Source organism: Tursiops truncatus, chromosome 5 (assembly GCF_011762595.2).
Source record: "Tursiops truncatus isolate mTurTru1 chromosome 5, mTurTru1.mat.Y, whole genome shotgun sequence".
Lineage (NCBI taxonomy): Eukaryota > Metazoa > Chordata > Mammalia > Artiodactyla > Delphinidae > Tursiops > Tursiops truncatus.
This window is the reverse complement of record NC_047038.1, coordinates 102,064,118-102,089,550: the sequence shown is the minus strand read 5'-3', so window position 1 is coordinate 102,089,550 and position 25,433 is coordinate 102,064,118. Positions and strand designations below refer to the sequence as shown.

The following is a 25,433-nucleotide window of genomic DNA, read 5'->3' as shown; positions in this document are numbered from 1 at the left end:
ACTTTTCTTAACCTGCTGGGTCAGGCAGCCTCAGATTATCTGCCAAATGCGGCTCCACCTACAGAGTGGAGCAAAAGGGCAAGAATGAACACCATAAAAGGAAGATCTGGGACTGTGCTAGGCCAAGCCGGTTTCTGAAGAGAAGGCCTCCAGGGCAGCCTGCTGCCTGCCTCAGCACCTGACTCACCAACTAGGTGCCGCGGATAACAGGGGGCAGTGAAAGTGGCTTTTTTAGAACTAACACTTGTTTGGGGCCATAGTTTCTAACAGGCAGAAAGGTAGTCGACTCAGAGCTTAGCCATGATGGGGAGAGATGACGAGCATCTGGAAGGGAAACTGAAGTGTGGCGGGCACTAGGGTGGCAGGAGTGGGGACAATGGAGGGGTTGAGCCAGGGATGATATTGTAACAGCCCGTCAGTACACTGATCTGGAAGTACGACCTCAGGCCTTTCTCCAAGAATGCCACCAACGCCTCCCAACCTGCACCCACCCCCTAACAGGCACTTGAACACACACCCTGCTCCTCCGGCCCCACCCCACTAAAAGCAAGAAAGGTGTGAAAGAGGGACTTCCCTGGTGGTGGAGTGGTAAAGAATCTGCCTTCCAATGCAGGGGATGTGGGTTCAATCCCCGGTCAGGGAACAAAGATTCCACATGCTGCAGAGCAACTAAGCCCGCACGCCACAACTACTGAGCTCGTGGACCTCAAGGACAGAAACTTCGTGACGCAAACAACAGAGCCCACGTGCCCTGGAGCTTGCGCACCACAACTAGAGAAGAGAAAACCCGCACGCCACAACTAGAGAGAAGCCCGCACACCACAATGACAGATCCTGCATTCCTCAACGAAGATCCCGCGTGCCACAACTAAGACCCAATGCAGCCAAAAATAAATAAATACATAAATAATAAATATTAAAAAAAAAAAAAAGATGTGAAAGAGAGCAAAGGAGCCAAGATCCACTAGACTGGGAGGGGTCAGCATACTGAGCTCCAGACCCGCTTTTGCTAAGCAGCCAAGTGATGTGAAGGCCTTTCTGGATCCCACCTAAAGAAGGTAGCAGCTGAACAAGAGACACATGCCGTCTCAGCACTCCAATTCTAAATTCTATCCTCCTCTCCCACAGGGAAGCAAATACGCTTGGTAGCACATGGAGCATAGCAAAAGTGGAGAAGCAGCCTTTGGGGAAGTTCAGGTACTTTTCTGGGATTTGCCTCTGCAGGAGGTTCAATAAGACGACGCCACAGCAGGTAAGTCCAAGCTGACCCCATGAATGAGGCAGGTTATATTCACTGGGGAAAGTACCACAGAAAAGCAAAGGGAATCCACTCTTTTCCTTCTTTTTGGTGAGGGAATACACAGGCATTAGACTGGCCCTAAAACAGCTCTTCATGTGATGCTTTTAGGGTAACTAACAGGCATGAAAAAATTAGATGTAAGTAGCTTTAGGAAATTATAGGGATGACTTTTCAAACCCTTGATTTTGAAGGATAATAACTGGGAATGTTGATCTGGAGAAACAACCCAAGAGAAAACAGTCAGATCTTGGGAAGGTCTGAACTAACCATCAAGCAATAAAAATGCACATTTTCCCACCAGATCCCATAACTTCCCTCCCCACTCCTCAAAACACACATAAACGATGGCACTGAAATGTTTGTCCAAAAGTGTCCAAGCTTCTTGGTCCATAAAGCAGTTATTTATAAAAAGGGAAAGACCTGAATGAATGTAACCTCCCAGTTCTGTTATTTGTCTAAACGACTGTTGAGACAGTCTAGCATTTTATTTGAAAGACATCTATAAGGTGACTGAATGAAATGAGGTTATCTAAGAAAGCACCGAGAGCAATGCTTAGCTCTATGCATGTTTGGTGTGCTTTTAGAATCTTCTCATTTGCACTGCCCTGATTGTATATTATCTTGTGCTTCTCAGCTTCAACTTTTCGTCCAAGTCTGGAAAACATAAAGCTTAAAAATTATATAAAAGAAAATACAAGTTCTATTTTAAATTCTAAACTGTAATCAGGTTGAAGAAATTCTGTAGTTTATGTAAGGAGTACCATGTGAGTTAATGTCTATTTACCCTCACAATTTTCTCTTTTTTCTCATGAATTGTCCCCAACCCACTCCTTTAAAGTAGAAGAAAAAAAAGAAAAAGGGGAAAAAAATATATAGGTACATTTCTAATGGTGCCACATTTGATGGCTTCATCACAGCTATCAACAACTATTAACTTTTTTTTTCAGGCTTAAAAAATATGTTTTTTAATATATAAGGAGAGATTTGGGGGGAATATTTAATCTTCATAATGGAATCCTTTTTTTTTAACATCTTTATTGGAGTATAATTGCTTTACAATGGTGTGTTAGTTTCTGCTTTATAACAAAGTGAATCAGCTATACATATACACATATCCCCGTATCTCTTCCCTCTTGCATCTCCCTCCCACCCTCCCTATCCCACCCCTCTAGGTGGTCACAAAGCACCAAGCTGATCTCCCTGTGCTATGTGGCTGCTTCCCACTAGCTATCTATTTTACATTTGGTAGTGTATATATGTCCATGCCACTCTGTCACTTCGTCCCAGCTTACCCTTCCCCCTCCCCATGTCCCCGTGTTCTCTAACTCTTTATGATCATTTTCTCACACTTCTGAGTCTAAAATGGCTTTAAGGGTTTGTTAACCCTCTGAAAATATTTGTTAAATTTTGTGCCAAGAGAGGGATGAACCTTTAAATAAATCCCACTAATGCCAAGGAGCAGGAACATTATTCAACGGCTCTCACTATATTCTCGTGGAGTTTTTTCTAGTGTTCACACTCAATATGAAGGAAATGAACAAGTCTTCACTATCCAAATTTGGGGGAAAGCACCTAAGCTTAAAGAGAGAACTGGGCTGCCCACAGAGCTGCCCCGCTTGTCCAAGGGTGGTGGCCAAAGGTACCCTGAGCAAGTAGAGTCAGAGTCCTGACAGGAAAGGGGGAGCCTGCCCCTCACAGAGAGAACCTGAGGTTATGATGTTCAGTATTAATACCACCACCTGGAATCCAGCAGGAAGCAAAACCAATGACACACAGTTCTCTGATCATGAAAGAGCTATACTGTTGGCTGATGTTTATATTTATCTGAAAGCTCCTAAGTAATGTTTCTAACCAGTGACATACTTCAGGCCAGGAATTCCTGGTTGTCTAGATCCATGATGTCTAAATGCACCACACTGAAGAGATTTCTTGGTCCGAAACACTAGCTTTATACAATCCTGGCCTGGTAATAAGGTTCTGCTCCAGAGCCTTAGGCATTAGGATCACCCGAGGAGTTAGAAAATAACAATGGGAGTGTGGGGCTGGGGGGTGGCACACATCCTGCCACCAGTACTGAGGGTTCCCCAGGGGACCGGAATGTGCAGCCAGGGTTTGGAACCACTGGTTCAGCCCCTGATCCTGTCAGTCCCACAGCAGGGAGGCAGGCTGTTCCCAGAGCCAGATCTCTCAGCTGCCTGCCAGAGCTTTAAGGCAAGCATGGACTTGCCTAAGATGAGGCAGTCATTATTTCTCCATCCTTTGAACAGAAAGATAAATAAGCTGCCCTAGGAGAGCTCAGCCAAGGGCTGCAAAAATGGCTTTCAGAGGGCACAGTTCATATACTCAACAGGGACAGCTGAATTTCCCTTTCTGGAGTTGCAAGCAGAGCTTCCTAGATTTGCACTGGAGGATGGACTGGTCTGACAACTGTCTGGGGAGCCTCCAATTTCCAACATTTACCCCCAGTTAGTAAGTGTTTTAGAAGCTAATACTTCTCCCCTCTCCCCACTCCAGCTGATGCAGAAGGTCAGCAGTGGAGACTAGATAGTATTAGGGTAGCTGGGGGACAGGTGACAAAAGATTTCCCAGGAGGAGGTAAAAGAGTGTATTTTTGCTATTGATTCTACGTATAAAATAGGTAACTAATGAGAACCTACTGTATAGCTCAGGGAACTCTACTCAGTGCTCTGTGGTGACCTAAATGGGAAGTAAATCCAAAAAAGAGAGGATATTTGTATACATAGAGCTGATTCACTTTGCTGTACAGTAGAAATTAACACAACATTGTAAAGCAACTAAACTCCAATAAAAATTAATTTTAAAAAGATGATGTGATATACACATATGTACAAAATAAAATAAAATAAAACACACATCATGAAAAAAAAGTGTATTTGTGAAGATTTCTCGGGTATATTAGATGCAGGCACCTTTTCCTAGCCTGGCCCATCACAATTTTCTCCATAAAGTTTTACACCTCTTACAGGCACACATTGTTTTAAAAGTTATCAAGGACTTCCCTAGTGGTGCAGTGGTTAAGAATCCGCCTGCCAATGCAGGAGACACGGGTTCAATCCCTGGTCCGGGAAGATCCCACTTGCCGCGGAGCAACTAAGCCCATGCGCCACAACTACTGAAGCCTGCACACTTAGAGCCCATGCTCCACAACAAGAGAAACCACCGCAATGAGAAGCCAGTGCACCGCAACGAAGAGTAGACCCTGCTCGGTGCAACTAGAGAAAACCCACGCGCAGCAATGAAGACCCAATGCAGCCAAAAATAAATAAATAAATAAATAAATAAATAAATAAATAAAAAAAACTGGGCTTCCCTGGTGGCGCAGTGGTTGAGAGTCCACCTGCCAATGCAGGGAACACGGGTTCATGCCCCGGTCCGGGAAGATCCCACATGCTGCGGAGCGGCTGTGCCCATGAGCCATGGTCGCTGAGCCTGCGCGTCCAGAGCCTGTGCTCCGCAATGGGAGAGGCCACACAGTGAGAAGCCCGCGTACCGCAAACAAACAAACAAAAAAACTAAACTAAAAGTTATCAGGAACCAGAATACACACTCTTCTAGCTGAAACAGCACTGCCAATTGGCACTTGATCCCACCCCACTGGACTTGCCCGCTGCAACTATGGTGGCAATACACACCCTCACGTCTCATTCGACAAGGCGCTCCAGAAACTGTCGCCCTTTACTATTTGGCAGAGTCACATTATATTTTTAACCTAGTGGAGTAATCAGTCAAATCAGACACGACAGCAGTCTTCATGATCTTTTTGTCCTTGTTATTCTTAGCTCAACTTCCACAACTGAGTAAGAGTTTTTTATGTATTTATAAGACTGTTTATATTCCTTCTCAGCAGGCAAGAGTTGGCCCTTCTTGTGCCTTTCACTCTGAATCCTGGGTAGGCTGGCTTGGGAATGCCACTGGGGGGAAAATTCACTAATCTTTCACCATCAAGAAGCAGCAAAAAAATATATATCAAGAGCTCAATAATTCAGAATAAAGATCGAAAAGAGACTGTTCAAAATAGTGTATATGTCCAAGTAACAAGGGTCTTAAATAATGCAGGGATTATTATTATTATTATTATTTTACTATGTTCATTCCTTAAGTGAAGCTTCCAAATACCATAATGACAGATTTTAATACTTCACAATGTACCATAACAGCCTATATCACCCAAAAGGATGCCCTAACCATCTCTATAATAGCTCTAAACCTTTCTTTCATAATGCTCTGCTCATTAGTAAAAGTCATTAACAGGAGTCACAAATTCTAAATCTGGTGGTTTCAAATTAATGAGGTGTTAGGTGGCCATGAGTTAAAACATGGATATAATATCAGTAGCAAAATGATCAAACTACAGGAGTAAAATTTAGTATATAGCACTCCTGTCAGTAATTCAGAATTCACATTTCAGTTCATGTAAGGTTTTAATTTCTAGGGCAAAACCTAATGAGCCAGGTGGTAAATACCAATATTATCACAATAGATAAAAACATACCCTTAATGCTATATTATTCTAAAGCAAGATATCCTTTTCAATGACTGCCTCATCTTTTTTTCGGACTAGCAAGACTTAAAGCAATCTGGCATTTATCAACACTTATCTGCAGTGAAAAACTAACTCTGGTATAGTCGCAAAGGCAACATGGAATCCAAAGATTTCCAGCCTCTTCTAAGACGATTCAGGGTTAAAATCAAGGGCCAAAGACAGCCCCAAGCCCGCAGCAGGTATGTTCCACACCGTACGGGAAGGTCAGCCCCCCACTCACCTTTCTCTTTTTGGCCAACTTGCTTGAGTTTTCTGAGCTTCTCTTCTCAGAATCTGCCTTCTTCGCTGCCAAGGGCTGTTTGTCTTCCGGTTTCTTGGGGCGGCTGCCCTTCCCAGGAGGCTGGGGTATCCGAGAGAGGAGGTCCAGGGTAATCTTCACCATCAAGCTTTGCGGGAGCGGAGTGTCCCTGAGCGGGGAGAGCAGCTTGGTGTCTCTCAAAGGCACCAGGGGTTTGTCCTTGCGGCGGTCCTCCTGGACAACCACTGCCAGTCGGCAGCCACTAGTCCTGGCGCCGCCACTGCGGGCAGGGCCCTGGCTCTGGGTCAGGGGGACGAGGGCAAAGTGCTCGGGGCTCCTGTCCTCCGCCGCGTCCTTCGGAGGTGCCTTCGGGGGGGCCGGGGGGCCGCTCCTGTGCTTCTTCCGTTCGCTGGGGGTGGGCGCCACTGGCTTGGGCTCACGGCTCTCTGCGGCACGGGGCCGCCCTTTCGTCTTCACCTTGGGCTTGTCTTTGGAAGGCTGGTCTTTGGAGGCTTGGGGAGGAAGTCCGGGCTCGCTCTCCACCAGCAGACTGGCGCGCGCATCTGCATGCGCATCCGCATGCCCCGGGGCGGAGGCCTTGACGGGCTTCTTGGGTTGTTTGGATCCCACGGTTTGCCTCTGTGGGGGCTCCTGTTGGGCAGGGGACTTTTGACAGCTCCTCTTGCCCGCATGGGGGCCTTCAGAAGGCACCCGGGGGGCTTTGCTGGAGCTTTTGGGGGGAGGCTCTTTGGACTCCGAGCGCTCGTGACCTCCGGTGGCGCCGTCGCCACCCTTGCCTTTACTGTCCGGGTGCCGGGCCGGGGGCACGGCGCTGCCCGGGGCCTCGGCGGGCGGCGCAGGCTGGCTGACTTTGGTCAGCCAGTTGTCCAGCTGCCATTTGTTTGTTGTCGGAGGTTCGGGCTACAAACAAGGAAAAAGAAGATAGGGTTAACTGACCAATAATGATACTCTTCTGGGTTAGTCACCCAATCCTACAGGACTGGCCGGGAGATGCAATCACTCCAAACCTAAGAATTCAGGTTCTTTTGACCCCCCTCTAATTATAGGTCAAATTCTATAACAATTAACTCTTAAAACAATCTTCCAATTTTTTCATGCTACAGGAATTTTGCTGTGGCTGACACTAATAATAGACCATTACATACTGACCAATGTAGACCATTGGCAACTGCGGAGAAATCTGTGTAATAAATATTTTGTTCCACTGGTAATTACCATATAATTTAAACAGAATTTTCACATTTTGGCTTGTGAAATGATAGGGAAAAATGAAGACCAAAAAGAATCTTTTCATCAAGGATTTTCAGAAGAAGGTCAATGAATCAGTCTTAGTGATTATGGATGGGTTTCACGCTTTATCCCTTTTTTTGATGTACTTGTCAACTGAAAATGACTTTCTTCAAGACGATTTCATTTCTCTTATTCACTTAAAAATATTAATACACGACCCAGCTTTCAGTTTATCATAGATACACTGTCTTCTGATTTTCAAATTTTACAACTGGGTAAAAAGAACCAAGTGAGGTCACATTTGCCAGCCATTAGTCCCACTTGAATTCTTTAAAAATCAAACATGAAGTCTCCTGTTACAGGCAGTCTCTGAAATAGCACCTATTTTTCTAAGAAACACAGGGAGGCTCCAGAGCACACAATTAAGAGCAGTGAGATTATACTGATTATCTGTGAAACTCGCTTGGCAAATAAACAGAAGTCCCTGACTTCTCCTGTTATCTTAACAGGAGATATCTTGTTAAAATCTTTGTTGCTAACTGACTATTGATGCATTGCACTCTCTCTCTCTCCAAATGGGATATTAGACCTTATTAAAACAATGATGAGGACATCTTTATCTCCAAACTCTACTATTATGTCTTGCACACAGTGGTGTACATGAGATATTTATTTGGGCTTTTTCATGGGTGTATTACTGTACCTATAAATTTTATGCTATTTGGGAAAATATTCATGCCTTAATAAAGTAAGTAATGATTACTTTTTTTTAAAAAAAAGGACAGTATGTCACTGGCATGCTTCATGCTTTTAAGATCCTTTCTGACAGGTGGTTTGTATAAATGACTAAATCATTTCCACAGCACAAAAGCAAGTTAATCAAAGATATCTCACATGGGATTAACTGATTAGATTATTGAGTAAGGAGCTCGCTCCAGTAAGTGGATGATATAGGGAAGACTGCTAACAATTTTCCCAAGTGGAATATCCCAAACAATTCTATAAAAACACACAAACGTAATACGTTTAAGATATGTGGATATAACGTAAAGGCTTTGGAGCCAGGAAAAGGTTGGGTAATAAAACGATCAGGTAGCTAGACTGGGCTTTGTGTAACTGTAACAAAATAGAACTAAGAGGAACTCTAAGGAACTAGGTAGGATCATACTTTGGCCAGAAAGAGGGCTACAGAATTGTGGGGTTTTTGGTTTTTTTTGTTTTTTCCCTGCTTAAGACAACATACCTTCTTTGTAGCTCCCTCCACTTATAGCAACTCTATCCCCATGCTCTCATTTGAATTTCAGAGGAGGGAAAGAGGGAAGAAGGAAACTACTCTGACAAAGTCCCACATAATCTAAAACTGCATTCAATATTCTAACAAAACAGGATGGTTGTTTAGGGTAGAGAAAAGATTAGCACACCATACCTACCTACTTGTCAGACATTATTTCTTGAAAGACTTGAGGGCGTGGTAGTTCTAATGGTTAAATGATTGGGAACAAGGCATTAAGATATATCATTTATATACTGGGAGACTGGGAGATTGGGATTGACATATAAACACTATTGATACTATGTATAAAATAGATAACTAATGAGAACCTACTATATATATAGCACAGGAAACTCTACTCAATGCTCTGTGGTGACCTAAATGGGAAGGAAATCCAAAAAAAGGGGATATATGTATACATATGGCTGATTCACTTTGCTGTACAGTAGAAACTAACACAAGACTGTAAAGCAATTATACCCCAATAAAAATTAAAAAAAAAAAAAAGGATGTATCACTTATCAATCACCTCAGGAACCAAATCCTTCAAACCCTTTCTCGGGAAAGGTATAGAGATCTTTCACCAGGGCTACGCTGACAACTGCCTGCAATCAGTGACACTCTTGCTCTATAGAAGAGTACCTACACATTAACCAAAAGGGAAGGTCATTCCTGGTATAAATAACATCCGCTTCTCCCCCCCACACCCCAAAACAGGGCAGTTTAAGATACATTTAGTAGTCCCTAAAGGAATGTCCTGGTTACAGAAATAAAACATATTTTCTTCTACTGCGGTACTGAAAATGTCCAGAAGGGAGGCCTATGGCCCAATTGCAGGGTAAAACTGAGTTGGTGTGCCCAGACAAGAGGAAAGGGTAGGGGTGATCCTTTTTGTATACCTACTACAAAGATGTAAAATGGATAGAATTCCTTTAACGTTAGGTATTATTTAGGTGCTGGGATGGGGGAAAGTTTTACATAAGAGATTGATAAAAAACAGATTTTAAGATGAATTTTAAGAGTGTAAGTGCTGGAGAGGATCAAGGTTTGGACTTTCATTTCTTCCTCAGCCTTTCCCCATGCCCCACCCCCAGCCTCCCAGTGCTGGATCAACCCAGACACTGCACAGAGGAGGTGCAAAAATATATGAGCATCTTAATAAATGTTTGACTGTATGTCTCTTTACTTCTCCTAGCTTCTCGAATTGGCAAAAGTTCGTGTATTCTAGAATGATTTTGAAAAAAAAGTTTTCAGCTATGCACAACATATGTCTTTTGGTGTTTTTGTTTTTGTAAAACATCATAGTTGTTGTGAGGGAGTACAACTCCAAAACTTAAGAGAAAAGAAAAAAAAGAAAGAGAGAAGTAGCATGATGTAGTAGGAAAAAAAATGGCTTCTGAGCTAAACGGCTGTGGGTTTCAATCTTAGTGCTGCTACTTCCTTACAGGTGAAAAGAAAGCTCCCAACCTTCTAGGGTTGATGGTTACATTATGTAATTTATGAAGAAAGTGCCAAGATCTTAGTAAATAATCGACCACAGTTGTTTACTACCAAAGAATTAGACAATGAATAGATTAGAAAACTAAGCAGATCCCTGAATAACAGAATAGAATCATTTTTCCCTGCACTTTACTTAAGCTGTAAAAGGGCGATACGTCCCATATATTCTGAAAAGCTGAGATTTACATGCTGACTCACTATAAAGAAGAGACTGAAAGTGGTTTTTCCCCAAGTTTACCACCAGCCCATTGGCACACATATAACATTTCAGGTCTCATAAGGTCACTGGACAACTTCGTCAAATGAATTTAAAATGGAGACTTAAGGAGCAAATTCCTCAGCATTAAAAATAGAATAAAGAAAAGGGTGAGAAAGTTAAAGCTAGTAACCATGACCTATTATGGAATTCATGTAACGCTCAACTAACACAGATTTACAATAAAGCAGGTATTTATTTTAAAAGGAAAGAAAGGTTGTTAAATAACTTTGGGAAAAATTAAAGGTTTAAAATCTAGACAAAGACAAAAATATGCCTGAGGAAGTCAAGCCTTGGTACATAACCAACAAAACCATACTCAAGTCTAGATTTGCACATTAACACAAATATACAAATATGAGCCTATTTAGGAAAGTGATTTTAAAAAGTAAAGTACGATGGGAACATCATTTTTCATCTAAGAGTCTCTACATCTATTCTATTCAATAACCTCGTGAGCAACAAGATATAACTGTTTCATTAAAACAAACACCAGGTTAAATTTTTCTTTCAAGTTTTAATTATTCAGCCAAGTCTGTGCCATTTCCATTTTACTTGAATTGAATTTTGATTTAATTGGATTCTCTTGCTTATATCAGTAACCAAACAAGCATGCAGATTTTTCTTAGTGAATAAGGGTGAGACATAAAGCAAAGATCTTATGAACAGTAACATGAACAAGCACACAATTTCTCTGTAGAGCATATTCAGTACCCTTTTCCCTGGGGCATAGAGAAATTACTTCAACAGCAATTAGTATCTCAGGAGAAAACAGAGAGCCCCCAGAAATACACAGAGTAGCTTCTAAAATCTGAAAGGCACTTCAAGTGCAGCTAATGCTGATCTATGTTTATTCACTCCAAAAATAATTACTGAGCACTTACTCTGTGCCAGACATAAACTCATATCTAACAACAACAAAATGATACTCAGGTATTTTCCTCATCCTCCCTTGCCCTCGGACATGGTTCCTCAGTCTCACTACATCATCTCCAGATGGATTTGGTTAATGCTCTAGTGCAGTGGCCTTGCTTTCTAAACAGCAGAGACAAATACTGAAAACTTTAAAGCTTTCTTAATCAGAAAATCTCATTTCCTGGGATTCCTAGCTAAATACAGAGAATAGTTTTCTCTATATAAGCTGGTCTAGTTCACTAAAAATGTCTTCCCCAGCAAACATTTTACCCTGCTACTCTAAGTTTTGAAGACATTTGGCAACCTTGTTAGTTGTTACTACATTACTTTTGTTCAACAATCCAGTAAATAGCATAAGTTCTCCAGATACATTTAGTGCTTGACATTTTCAGTCTCATCTGTTTATCTTTACAATATCTCCCAAGGATGGGTGACAGGCAAGCACTATTCCTATTTTACGTGGGACAGTGGAATCAGGAAACACGGCCCTGGCGAAATTACATCGCCATCAATTTAATGCATGGCTTTTAGTGATTCAAAAATAGAACCTCTTACGGCTTATTTCTAGTCCACGTTCCTGCCCTTTGCTAAAGCAGGCTGTCTCCTTTTGATTTAATTCATGCATTCCTAAAATTTCAAAAAGCTTTCTCATTAATATTAAAATGGCAGCCTACTGAAAACGATTTTTGGTTTTTTTTTTTTCTCGAAAGAAGGGAAAAGAAAATGGGGTGTACATATTCTCAGTGCGTTGCTCTTCAAAACAGCTCTGGCAGCAACAGGGAAGAACCTATCATTTTCAACAGGAGAGAAGACATCTCTCCCAAAGTTCCACAGCCCAACGCCAAGAAACAAGTAAACACGAATAGCCAGCAGCGTGCATGGCGGCCGGAAAGCGCCGCCCCCAGGACGGAGCCCCTCAGGCAGCCGGGGCCACCGGGGGTCGACGGCGCGCCCGGAGCAGACCAGTACCTCGGGAGCCGGGGCTTCTCGAGGCTCATTCTCCTCGCTGTCACTGGAGCTGCTCTCGCTCTCCGAGTCCGAGGAGCTGTCAGAGTCGCTGGTGCTCTCCGACTCAGCGCTGCTGGAATGTGTTGAGGCCGCGGCTGCCGGCAGCGCCTGCGGAGCGCTGCGGAGCAAGCGAGAGAGTCAAAGACCCACGCGAGGTGGATTCCTTCCCTCCCGACTCCCTTCCTTCTTTGCCCATTTTTCTGCTACTCGAAAGAAGGGGCCTCAAAGATTACCTAGCAGTACTAAATGACCATGGCAGCCAGTTGAGCGCAAGCAAGGCCCATGGTGGCTCAAAACTCAGTGAAAAAGCCTTGCAACAGCTCACCAGGTAACTGCATAAAAGAAGCCTGGGGAATTTTTCTGAAGAACACTGCGAACTATGTAATCAGGCGTGGACAAACCATAGCCTGAGCTGGCTGCCTGCTTTTCCAAATAAAGTTTTGTTGGAACACATTCACACCCAGTATTTTATGCATTGTCTGTGTCTGCTGCTATACTACAAAAGCAGAGTTGAATAGCTGCAACACAGACTTTAGGGCCCACAAAGCCTAAAACCTTGACTTTCTGACCCTTTAACTTTGCTGACACCTGCAATATAAAACCCAAAGGAGTTAATTTATAAAAGAACAGCCAATCCATTAAAGTCTTCCTCTATTCTCCATATGAGAACCAACTGTAGAGAAGTCAGAGACTGCTGAACACAAATGGGGTTCCTTTGGAAAGTGACCCCACAGGCAATCCACTCACACTTCTTGGGCAGAATGATAAAATGGGCCGTTCTTTATGAGTGGCTTAGGATCACGCCCAAATATCAGCTGAAGTAGAGAATAACTACTTCAAGTTTTCAGGATAGGGCAATAACTCTAGGCTTGTGAGAAAACACACAAGTGATCACACTGCTGGACACATAGAGAATTTCAAAGCGTATCTTAAAACCTTGCCCTAGATGGAATTAGCCACAGCAGTAAATCAGTAACTATAATCGTGAAAGCCTCCAAATCTACCCAAAACATTTTCAAGATAATAAATTTATTAAGTAACTATATTAGAATAACAAAAATTTATTAGATAATAAAGTGACTAGTTGAGACAATTTTAAAACAAACACTATACAAAAACAGAATTTTCCCATGTCAAATTTGTGGTAGCTGAAGAGCTTAAACCAAGTGATGGTCAAAAAGAGATATACTTTCAGTATTATTCCTGCCTCTAATTATCACCCCCCCACACCTTTTTTTTTTCCTTTTATTCCCTCCTCCACTTTTCAGTTAGGTTACTTTGTCATATTTTCTAAGTCGTTACAAGCCACCAGGAATTACTGAACAAAATGGGATATAAATAAACAGAGCTTATGAATCCTTAAGACCTCACATAATTATGCGTGATCTTCCTCCACATTAACTATAACCTCAGCTATATGAGAGCAAGGTTTTTAGTGCTGAGCTTGTCTCAAAATGGATGACCACATCTCAAGGGAGTAAAACAACTACAGGGTAATTTAACTCTTTGTCCACGGAGGACAGGTATTGGTATATTAAATCATTAAATTCAGTACCAGAAGAAATGGTAAATAAAGGTAGTTCACATAGTTTCCATTTCTAAAAACGAAAGCATTACATTTTCTAAAATATGGCTAAGCTGTTTACAAAGTGAAAACAGTGCCATTTTCCATCATACCAAAATGTACTGCAGGTCGTCTTTTTTTTTTTTTTTTTTAATATTTATTAATTTGGCTGCTCGGGTCTTAGTTGCGGCATGCAGGATCTTTAGTTGCAGCATGTGGGATATTTTAGTTGCAGCATGTGGGATCTAGTTCCCTGACCAGGGATCGAACCCGGGTCCCCTGCATTGGGAGCGTGGAGTCTTAACCACTGGACCACCAGGGAAGTCCCCTGCAGGTCATCTTTTAAAGCAACTGAAACAATTAGAAAATTCATATAACTATGAAGACAGGCACTATGGAAAACAATTACTAGAAATAATTCAGCTTTAATTTTTGAAAACAGAGCAAATCTGTCACTTTCATAAAAACACTGAGCTCTTCAGTGTAACTTTTCAAATACTGGTTACATAATACTGATGAAAGTGATTTAAGCTTATTTTAAATGCTCAAATTTTACACATACAAAACTGACTAAAGATTTAGGTGGACGCAGGGACTCTCTTTCATAGAGTTAACAACCTCTCTAGGGCTGATTTAAGCTTCCAAAATATTAAACAGGTACTTTCTTTTAACTATGATCATCCATCTCCTTCTCCCATGAAGAAGCTATGAAAATACTAAATAAGGCTGTAACTTCCCCATTTGGTAGAAAAAAGCAAACATTTTGTACAGATGGGGAGAAACCCAAACACAGTACCTTGGAGGTGCAGAAGCGGACGGAGGCTTCTCTGGGGTCTAGGCATTCACAATAAGGGGAAGAAGGACCAGGAAAAAAACAAAAAAACGGGTTAGGATAAGCGGCTCAGAAATGTTACATGGATTTAAATGAATTCCTGGTACTGTGGGGTGTACAGAACTTACTTGATCGCTGTCACTGTCCTCACTGTCACTGAGCTGAAGGTCATCTTTGAGCATGCTAGAACAGGCAGGGATAGAGACATTGTAGAATTTAAAATAACGTCTAACAACTTCTTTTAGCATGTAAACATAAAAAATATGCTTAATGAAACAAAAGAGGGGTGGGACAGGTATAACTTTTATTTATTCATCAAGTGCTTTATTTTCTTGGAAATGTTAAGTTTTACAATTTTAACACAGAAACTAGTTCAGTCCAAACTCCTTATCATTTCAAAACTGAGTCTTTCACACGTTCTGAGCATTAAAAGCAGAACTACAAGTTCTGCAAGTGATTTGTTGCCAGCCCTGAGACTAAGGGTCCCAGGTCCACACAAACAGAAGAAACAACAACAACAAAAATAAATAAAATAGAAAAATATACAATACCCTCAAATTATTTTCTTCTATGGTCTCTAACAACTCGAATAAATGATTAACCATTAAATGAGTTAATACTGGATGAATATCTGTAAAGTACTTAGAACAGTGCCAGGCATTTAAAAAGTGCTATATATGAATTAAATAAATACATAAAAATACAACTGTCACCAAACAGTGCAGTTATGTTACGTTTTTGTCCAAAGACATTATTAATATTGAACTTTTTCACACACACAAATATCTTCTTCTGGGTGCTTGAACACTAATCCGTGAAAAGAGTAGTAATACAAATAATACTGTTGTCTAAAAACTATGTTTAACCTTCCTGCTATCATTCAGGTAAAAATAAAAATTCAGTTCATGTCCACAAAGTTATATTAATACCTCTCTCTAGGCATTCAAGTTTACGATGAACCTAAATATTAAAAGCAAACATTTTCCAATCTGTACTTTGTTTACTCAAATCTTAGCCCCTTCCCTACCCCCTCCCCTTTACTTTTTCATGGAGATATCCAAAATCAAAGGAATGAATCTGTAATTGCTCCCCCCGACATCCCCCAAAATTTACAGGCATGACTCTTTGAGGAAATGTAAGTGAAATTGGAAAAAAAAAAAAATCTGCTTGAGTATTACTGATGTTCCAAAAACCAAATTATATTAAGAAGTTACAATCCTTCAGTATTTCTAAAAATACCTCTTCAATATTCTGACCAACGATTTTTATTGCAAACCCACTACCTCCCACTAAAGTAAGCAGGCATTATTATTTTGGGAATCCATGGTAAAAATCACTATATTTTCTAATGAAAATAAATGGTAAAACTTGGCTCTTTCAAAAAGACCGCCTACATGCAATGTTGTAATTCTGCCAAGGACTTATTTTCACCAACAAATGCACTAAAAACATCTTGTGATAAGTTTCTTTTAAAAAATAAAAACTGTTAGCTACTTGTAAATGTAGATCTTGCTCAACATGTATCTAGCAGAAGCTAAACTATTTTATCAAGGCTAGAAGACACAGCCTTTGGATGTACAACTTGGCGGCAGCAATCTTAATGGTGTACAAGAAGGAGTCACTCAACAGGTTTACTGCTAAAAATGCCTTGGCTGGGATACACACAAGCAAAAGATATATCTTTGGAATAAATGTTAGGTATAATACAACCAGAAAAAACAAATCTGGCAAAGTATATTCCATGTTAACCACCAACAACAAAACCACAGTAAATGGACCTCTTTATTTCTTAGTAACTGGGTTTGTTTTGTATAAAGCTGATTTGCCTTAATTTCCTGAAACAGCAGTGATCATGTAATTCAAACACACTTCCTGTTGCACGCAGCGGACTACTAAATACCTTGTAAGTTGTTTGCTTAGCTATTGAATGCCCAGTTTCCGTACATATACTCTCCTCAAGTGAGAAAGTATATGAGATATGTTCAGTAAGTCAGAAAGTGTATGTTCTGACTTTTAGCTCCACTTGCTCTTAGGGAATAGAAGGGCCCATAAAAATGCTGTCCCAGGGCTTCCCTGGTGGCACAGTGGTTAAGAATCTGCCTGCCAATGCAGGGGACATGGGTTCGAGCCCTGGTCCGGGAAGATCCCACATGCTGCGGAGCACATAAGCCCATGTGCCACAACTACTGAGCCTGCACTCTAAAGCCTGTGAGCCACAACTACTGAACCCATGCACCGCAACTACTGAAGCCCGCACACTCTAGGGCCCGTGTGCCACAACTACTGAGCCCACATGCTGCAACTACTGAAGCCCACACGCCTAGAGCCCGTGCTCCACGAGAAGCCACTGCAATGAGAAGCCCGTGCACTGCAACAAGAAGCCCGTGCCCTGCAACAAAGAGTAGCCCCCACTTGCTGCAACTAGAGAAAGGCTGCATGCAGCAATGAAGACCCAATGCAGCCAAAAAAATAAAGAAAAAATAAAGAAAAAGAAACCCCTTATTCTGAACATCAAAAAATGGGGCAATTTATTTTAAAAAAACAACAAAAAAACCTTAACCAAGTTTTGTTAATACAGAAAATTACTCATAATTGCCATCACAATTTTTTTTTTTTAAAAAAGGATCTGTATAGTTGGGAAATTTGTAACCTGATGACAGGTAAAGGTTTTATGTTTAAATGGATCAGTTGCTAAAAACCCCCCTACTGTGCCACAAATAATTATATTTGAAGCCAAGCACATCACTAAATTACTACACTATACTTCATATATTATATTCTATATATAATAGACCGGTCTTTCAATGTCGAGATGACAAATTGCAGCACATCTGGGTGAACCCCTTTGCACCCACTAAAAGAGAAGCAAATCTCTTAGATCTAGTCTCATTTATACCAATAAAACCTAGGTCAAGAAACATAAGACCCAAGGGACATACTCAACTGTAAGCTTTTCTGAAGCAGGATCAAGTCATTTTTGTCTTCATATTTTCTTTATCTAGAACTTGGCAGGTACCCTAAGAAGCTGGCTGAATGAACAGCATCTCTTTTGCTGAATAAGTGACAGTACCACATAGCTGTGCCCTTTATGTAATCTGAACTTAACAGGCATTGCTTTTACTCATAACCCCATGGGCTGACTCTGATCAACCCCTCACATTCTAAGGATGAGGAAACAGCTCAGAACAGCCACCTAACTGGCCTAAGATCATGAAGCTGGTATATGCTAGAGCCTGCATGCAAAAGCCATTCCATCAGATACCATCTCCTTGCTCTGGCCAATATAGGACCAGTGGTTAGAAAACCTAACTGAGGGAATGAAATCTAAGTTCCAGAACCCACTGAGAGAAAGACTCTGGTTTAAAAGAAAACAGGAACTATACTGCTGGAATGAAATGAATACACTATTTTTCTCCTATGAAAGTAAATGAACTTTAAACTTTATATACTGTTTAAACTGGTTAAATAACTAATTTCATTTCCAAACTCCAAGCAAACCAGTTATTTCGAAGCATATGGCACCATATGGCTTAGCTTGGCACTGTTCAAAAGGAGACAAATGCTCAGGTAAAGCAACTCTTTGAACTATCATGTAGGTTTCACATTTTACATTGTCAGTTAGGTAAACTTCTTACTTAAAGGTTACAAACAATCCTCAAACCCCTTTGTACAAATGCATTCTTCAGACAGCTGTTCTGCAAAGCTGAAAGAGCTGCACACAGGTTCCGGCAGGCACGCTTCAGTAACTCAGAGCTGTAACCAGTTGTTACTGTGTGAAGACACACCAGACAAGCCTTTATTGCTCTTCCATTCCTCCTTCGTACTGGGCTTACCCAAAGCTTCAACTGCCAATATTCTGTAACATCTCAATTCAGAACTCCAAAACTATTTCAATACACTGATTTCTTGGCTTAACGTTTCCTACGATCGGGCCATACCTTTTATTTGGAAAAGAGCAAGTGAAGGCAAGCTCACGGTACTTAACTTGCAGTTAATAGTCACAACCCTGGTATTAGATGTGCTCAAAATGGCAAATAAACTGATACCTACTTTTCAGAAACCACTAATGAGCATGTGAGAACATACTTTCCTTTTTTTTTTTTTTTTTTTTTTTTGCGGTACGCGGGCCCCTCACTGCTGTGGCCTCTCCCGTTGTGGAGCACAGGCTCTGGACGTGCAGGCTCAGCGGCCATGGCTCACGGGCCCAGCCGCTCCGCGGCATGCGGGATCTTCCCGGACCGGGGCATGAACCCGTGTCCCCTGCATCGACAGGCGGACTCTCAACCACTGCGCCACCAGGGAAGCCTATACTTTCCTTTTTTGATACAGGGCAGAAATAAGGACTGCAAATGCTTTTTGTAGGAGATGATGGGAGGTGATGAGTTAGAAAGAGGGCTCCGCATACAATAAATTTTTAAAAATGAAAAAGCAGACCTTAATCCCTTATAACACAACATAGAAGGGGGACTCTCCAAATGGCGACAGCAGTTGGCAGAATTCAAATTAATGGAGAGACTGTCTACGGGAGATGGTGGACTAACAGCGCAGAGGGAAAAGTGACTTGGTACGTGATTCACTATAGTAAATGACCTAGCAGTTGATAAGGCAAAAATTGCAGCCAAAGGTATAAAAGATTATTTAAACTCCATGGATGAAGTGAAGATTAGAAAAATCACAAGAGTATAAATGAGGGAAAAGTTAAAGTTAATAAATAAGATTAAATCATTAAGTACAATAAATAAGGTACTAGTATAAGATGACATTCTGGACAACTAGAAAGAAAATCTAGAAAAATTATTGCTGAAAATTATATTTCTATTAAACATTGTTTATAGGTATTTAACCAAGTTTATGTGCAATGTTTTTCCTTCTACATTTATCCTGAGTACTTACTATATGCCAGGCCCTGCTCTAGACTTTACAGATACAACTCTAAGCAGACAGAAACCCCTGCTCTTGTGCACTCAGAGTCTAGGGAAGGGAGATAAATAACCAAACTATATTCTTTCTCAATGGGTAAGAAGCCTAGGGAGCGGGAAGTAAGCATAAAAGAGAAAGGATGGGTGTGGGTTGTTCTTCTAGTTAGGGTAGTTAGGGAAGACTGTACTGATAAGGGGATGACATACAAGGAGGGACCTGAAAGGAGGAGGGAGCACAATGCAGGAAATGGGGAGGGTGATTAAGGCATAGAAAAGAGCAAAGAGGCCAATGTGGCCAGAATATCTCTCTCTCTCTGTGTGTGTGTGTGTGTGTGTGTGTGTGTGTGTGTGTGTGTTGGGGGGGTATAGGAGAGGAGGTGGAGAGGTAGGTTATAGAGGGCCTTGGAGGCCTCTGCAGGGTGTATGAAAGGGGTGGGAATGGACGGGGAGAATATGAATTCTTGTGCAAGTAAACAACACCTTGCTGCTTTAGAAACCCAGCAACCCAGAGTGGGGGGAATGTACCAACTGCTTTTAGGGCTAATAAAAACATCTTGCTCAATTTTTCAATCTATGCTTAAATTAATCTGGGGTCACTTACTGTAGTAAATTAGCAGCATGATTAAAAATGAGACTTAAATAGACTCTTAAGGACACCCTTAAAACCATGTTTTCCAGATGCAAATGAATACTTCAAAGCAGTCACTTCCAATAAGAATTACTCCCTAGCAGTTTTCAAATGTCTTCAGAGCCTGTAGCCCATCAAGGCCCTTTAAAGGTGGCAAGTATTATCTGCCTCCCTCTCGTCATTCAGGCTCCAGATCAAATGTCACCTTCTCCGAGGGACCTTTCCTGAGCCTCCCAGAAGTATCAACACCACCCAAAAAAAAAAACAACCCTGCTTCCTCAAGCCTGTCTCTGTCACATCACCTAGTTTGTATTACATGCCACCCGCATTGAGTTACAAGGCATGGAAGACAAGGACTTTGTCTCACTGGCTACTATTTCCCCAAGTACCTAAACCAGCACTGGGCACACAGCGTGTATTTAATAATTATGTACTGAATGGATGAGTGGAAGCAATTTTTGGAAGTATCTCCAAATAGCCTGGCATCCAGCCCAGAGGCCAATATTTATATAACTGGGGTCAAAGCATGTTAAAGAACGATGAGAATGACTTTTCTTATGTAGAACATAAGCAAACCCATTTACGTAACACTTACCTATTATAAACCAGGCACTTGATAAATTTATTCTTCTTGTCCATTTTATTTGACCTTTGGTCTAAGACCAAGTACGGAAGTATATGTTATCCTAAAGGGGTGCTCCCAGAGTAGTTCAAGCCATCATTTAAGAAATATATATAGCTCCAAGAGGAATACTTTGAAGAAGATGATCTTCCAGCACCTTAGCAGTATTTTTATAATTATTTAAAATATGCTTCATTTCATAGCCTCACCAAAATATCCCTTCAATATTATGCAAGTTTCCGGCATAAATTTGTATACAGTGTTAAGTTAAATATTGTCCTGCAAGGGATCCTAGAATATTGTCTCCTAAAGCCAGAACCCCAAGAATTAAACTGACTATTCCAAAAGACTATAATTCTACCATGAAAGGAGGTGATTCTGCATTTGGGAGTTTCAGCATTTTCTAAATATTGATTTAATGTGTCCTACTAACTATAATTCTGAAATAAGCAGATTAAACATTGCACATAATGACCATTTGTTTGCTTTTACCTAAGCATGAAAATTTCTTCAATATCCAATATTACAAATTCTCATTTCTCCATAGCATGGCTAATAGTAACTCAATAAAAAAAAAAAAAAAAAAAAAAGCTATATTCCTTATTCTCTTTCATTTTACACCTCTACTTTTTCTCTTGAAAACAAACAGAACATTTCCTTCTATATTTAGATTAATAAAATAGTTATGAATACCAATAACTTTGGATTCACAATCACTTGTTAAGTTTGGAGTGAAAATAAAGTGTATCTTTTTCCAGCAATGCCAGATATTTGAGAACTGAGAATTATTATTAACAACAAGATCTCCATTTACATTCTGAGAAGCTGAAGGTTTAATGTAGACCTACAAATGTATTACTGACCAGCCCAAATGTTTGTTACTTGTTTTCAGAAGAGCTGAAGAACTGTTAATAAGGGATAGGGGTATAATCTCAAGGACAAATAATTTTTAAGTTTTGCCCATTAGGGTGAGCTCTGCTACTTCAACCATACATTTATCAGCAAACAGCACTTTAAGTCAGAGCTGTCAATTGAAATAAAGATCCCAGGTAAGACACCTTCATATAGCACTTTTTAAAAAAAATTATAGTTGATTTATAATGGTTAATTTCTGTAGAGCAAAATGATTCAGTTATATATATACACACACACACAGAGTACACATTCTTTTTTATACTCTTTTCCATTATGGTTTATCACAGGATATTGAATATAGTGCCCTGTGCTATACAGTAAGACCTTGTTATTTATCCATTCTATATATACTAGTTTGCATCTCGCACAACTTTTAAAAATAAGACAAAAAGAACTACCTAGAAAAGTAAAAAACTTTTTTCCTTAGGTCAAATATGATTTAAACGAACAAGCAAGGCATTTCTTCAGACTTAATTCTCGGACATTTCAGCTGACACTTGTCCTGATGCGATGATTTTCTACTGCAGTAAACTGATAGATTGGGTCTTCCTTAGTTTTTTTAGCAAGATATTTAAAATAATGCTTTGAGCAAAAGTTGAAAACTCAGGCTCATTAGAAAGGTATCAGACTCTTCCCAGCCTTTATTAACTTTGCACCATTCCGTCTCGTCACACTTCCAGGACAATCCCAATCTTCACATCCAAATACTTCCCTCATTTCAAAAGAAACTTCCCAAGTAAGTAATAAAAATTCCAAATTGCTATAACTGCTAATTTCTGTCTCTTAGTCTAAATAGGTAGTGACGATTTCTGAAGCAAAAATAAGAAACATAAAGGAGGGCACCATCTAGTAAGGACTTGGCAGTTTGGGGCTAGGGTAGGGGATGGGAGGGAGAAGGAAGTTAGCCACAATAATGCCCATCAACTGCTCTATAGTTTCTAAAACATTAACACGTTATCCCTTTTGAGAGGTTGGCAAAAGCACTGCTGACATTAGGACACTGTGTTTGACTGTACAGAAAGGGAACTATCCACAATCACGTGAAGGACGTAATAGCTGTACAGAAAAAGGAAATACTTTGGTACTTTGCCCTGAGAACTCAACAGACCCAAGTCGTGGAAAGGAAGAGGATTCCAAAGCTAGGAGCCCTTAAACCAACATTCCCCACCCACCCACCCACCCCCGCTCAAACTTAGAGGCAAATAGCACTGGATCCCTAGCTTATCACTTCCCTGAGGTACCTGGTAGAAAGAATTCATCATTTGATAATTAACTAGAGCTTCAACTACAGAGATTAAAAGTAACAGATTTAGCACATTTCTTTCACACCTACATCCTCTACGAGCTGGCTAACCGTCCCCTGCCCTCAAGTCTGGACAGATGTGAGAGTTAATACAGACTCTCCACAGTTTATTCTCTAGTGCCAGGCCCCTCTTTTTCCCTTTTATATGTACTGCTCTGCTTCTGTAAGGAGGCCCAAGTACTAGTAACTCTGAAAGAAAAAGCAGTAAGACCTATATGGATTTTTAAAACCGAAGTACAAATGACCCTGTAATTAACATTTTCTTTCCTGACATTCAAAGTGCATTAGACCATCTCCCTGCCACACTATGTGACATTCAAAACAGTTTAACTGCTTGTCAAAGAACCCTAATGCTGACACTAGATCAAATTAACCTTCGAGCACTAAGAGATGTGCCATACTAACTCTGAAACAACGACTGTACTCTACAGATTAATTGGGACACTGCTTTCATCCAAGCTCCATAAAAGTGATTTCTTTTTCCCATAGGTACATTTCATTTTGGCACTTATCAATACCATCAGCCCCACCACACACAACCCTTCGTATCCACCCAGTCTCAGTATTACCTTCTTTTCTCTATCACTCTTGTCCTCTTCACCTGTACTAGGCCCTACTTTCATTCCTTCTCCAAGTTTATTAGGATCAAAACAAATATCCTTTCCTAGGTAATTTTTTTTTTTTAATTTGGTCACACTGCGCAGCCATGCAGGATCTTATTTCCCCAACCAGGGATCGAACCCAGGCCCCAGCAGTGACAGCGCAGAATCCTAACCACTGGACCGCCAGGGAATTCCCTCTAGATAATTTTTTTAAGAGAAATTTTTTTAATTAATTTATTTTATTTTTGGTTGTGTTGATTCTTCGTTGCTACACGCGGGCTTTCTCTAGTTGAGACGTGCGGTGACCACTCTTCATTGCGGGCTTCTCATCGCGGTGGCGTCTCTTGTTGCGGAGCACGGGCTCTAGGCGCGAGGGCTTCAGTAATTGTGGCTCACTGGCTCTAGAACGCAGGCTCAGTAGTTGTGGTGCACAGGGCTTAGTTGCTCCGTGGCATGTGGGATCTTTCCGGATCAAGGCTCGAACCTGTGTCCCCTGCACTGGCAGGCGGATTCTTAACCACTGCGCCACCAGGGAAGTTCCCCCCTCTAGGTAATTTTATATAGGGTAAACCAATAGTTTTTATCTAGAAAACACTACATATGTCACAATATATGAGCATATAAACTTGCAGGCACCTCTGACTTCAATGGTTTAACTCACTTAAATCAGGAGAACCACCCATTTCTCTGAGTAGCAAAATTGTCACAGAAAATGGTCCGAATCCCTATCAACTACCTCGTAGGAAAGCTGATGAAAGTTGGTGTGGGAGGCTGCAGCTTTGGCCTGCCCGGGCCCAGATCAGACCCAGCTGCCTTTCTTCCTCTACACACACTTCCCAGGGACACAGCCACTTCCTCCCTTTGGTGCCACTGCTTCCACCCGCTCATTCCCCAGGGAGCTCCTCCTTTCTGTTCTTATTGCCAAGTGGGATGCTCTCAGCTCCCCTTTCCTTGCTGCCCCCGCCAAAGACCATCAGCCGGGGCCTCTTATGGTCTAAACAGCTTTACTATCAACCATCACAAACAGCACAAGGTGTAAACCCTTGGGGAAGTCACAGAGAGTCCACACAATTATTGTAAGTGTGGTCCTTGGCACCGTCCTGTCTATTCTCCACCAGGCATCAGATAGATTATATTTAGAGGAGGAGGTCGTTGGTTAAGCTAAGTCGGTGATTCTAGACTTTCAGAACTCAAGGGTAAAAAAATTTTTTTTAACAAAATGAAAGGGGAAAAAAGAAAAGGCCAAAAAAGAAACAGGCAAAGAATAACATAGGGTTAATTTTTTTTTTCTAGTAAAGGACAATAAAAATAAGCAAAACCTCACCATCAGCCAGAACCACAAATGAAACAGATTTTTATTACACATACAAAAATCCATCCTTCAAACTATAATAAACTTATCTTTTTAAAAAATTTTTTATTTTTTTGTTTTTGGCCGTGCCGCACAGCTTGCGGGATCTTACTTCCCTGACCAGCGATCAAACCCGTACCCTCCACAGTGAAAGCGCACTGTCCTAACTAACTACTGGACCTCCAGGGAACTCCCAATAAATTTATCTTGTTAACAACAACAACAAATCGTTATTTTTTCTTACTTTGCTGTGGAGATGTGAAAACAATTGCATCAAGGACTTGGCACTTAGGAATAGTGATTTAACCCCGTTCCATATTCAGTCATGGTGAGGAGATAAAAGAACCTCTTTGCTTCAACTGTACAGTTTTTAAAATATTCAGTCCACAGCA

The 25,433-nt window shown here is 41.0% G+C and overlaps 1 protein-coding gene across 12 annotated transcripts in view; it reads right to left on the bottom strand.

Moving 5' to 3' along the window:
* Positions 1–25,433, bottom strand: part of AFF1 (ALF transcription elongation factor 1) — a 206,793-nt gene that overhangs the window by 20,116 nt on the left and 161,244 nt on the right. For all 12 annotated transcript variants that reach the window (XM_019926699.3, XM_019926691.3, XM_033857213.2 and 9 more), the window contains 4 exons: positions 14,830–14,884; positions 14,666–14,703; positions 12,267–12,423; positions 6,085–7,023 (listed from right to left, as the gene is read on the bottom strand). In XM_019926699.3, the coding sequence (XP_019782258.1) occupies positions 6,085–7,023; positions 12,267–12,423; positions 14,666–14,703; positions 14,830–14,884 (1,189 nt within the window). The remainder of the gene's footprint in view (positions 1–6,084; positions 7,024–12,266; positions 12,424–14,665; positions 14,704–14,829; positions 14,885–25,433) is intronic.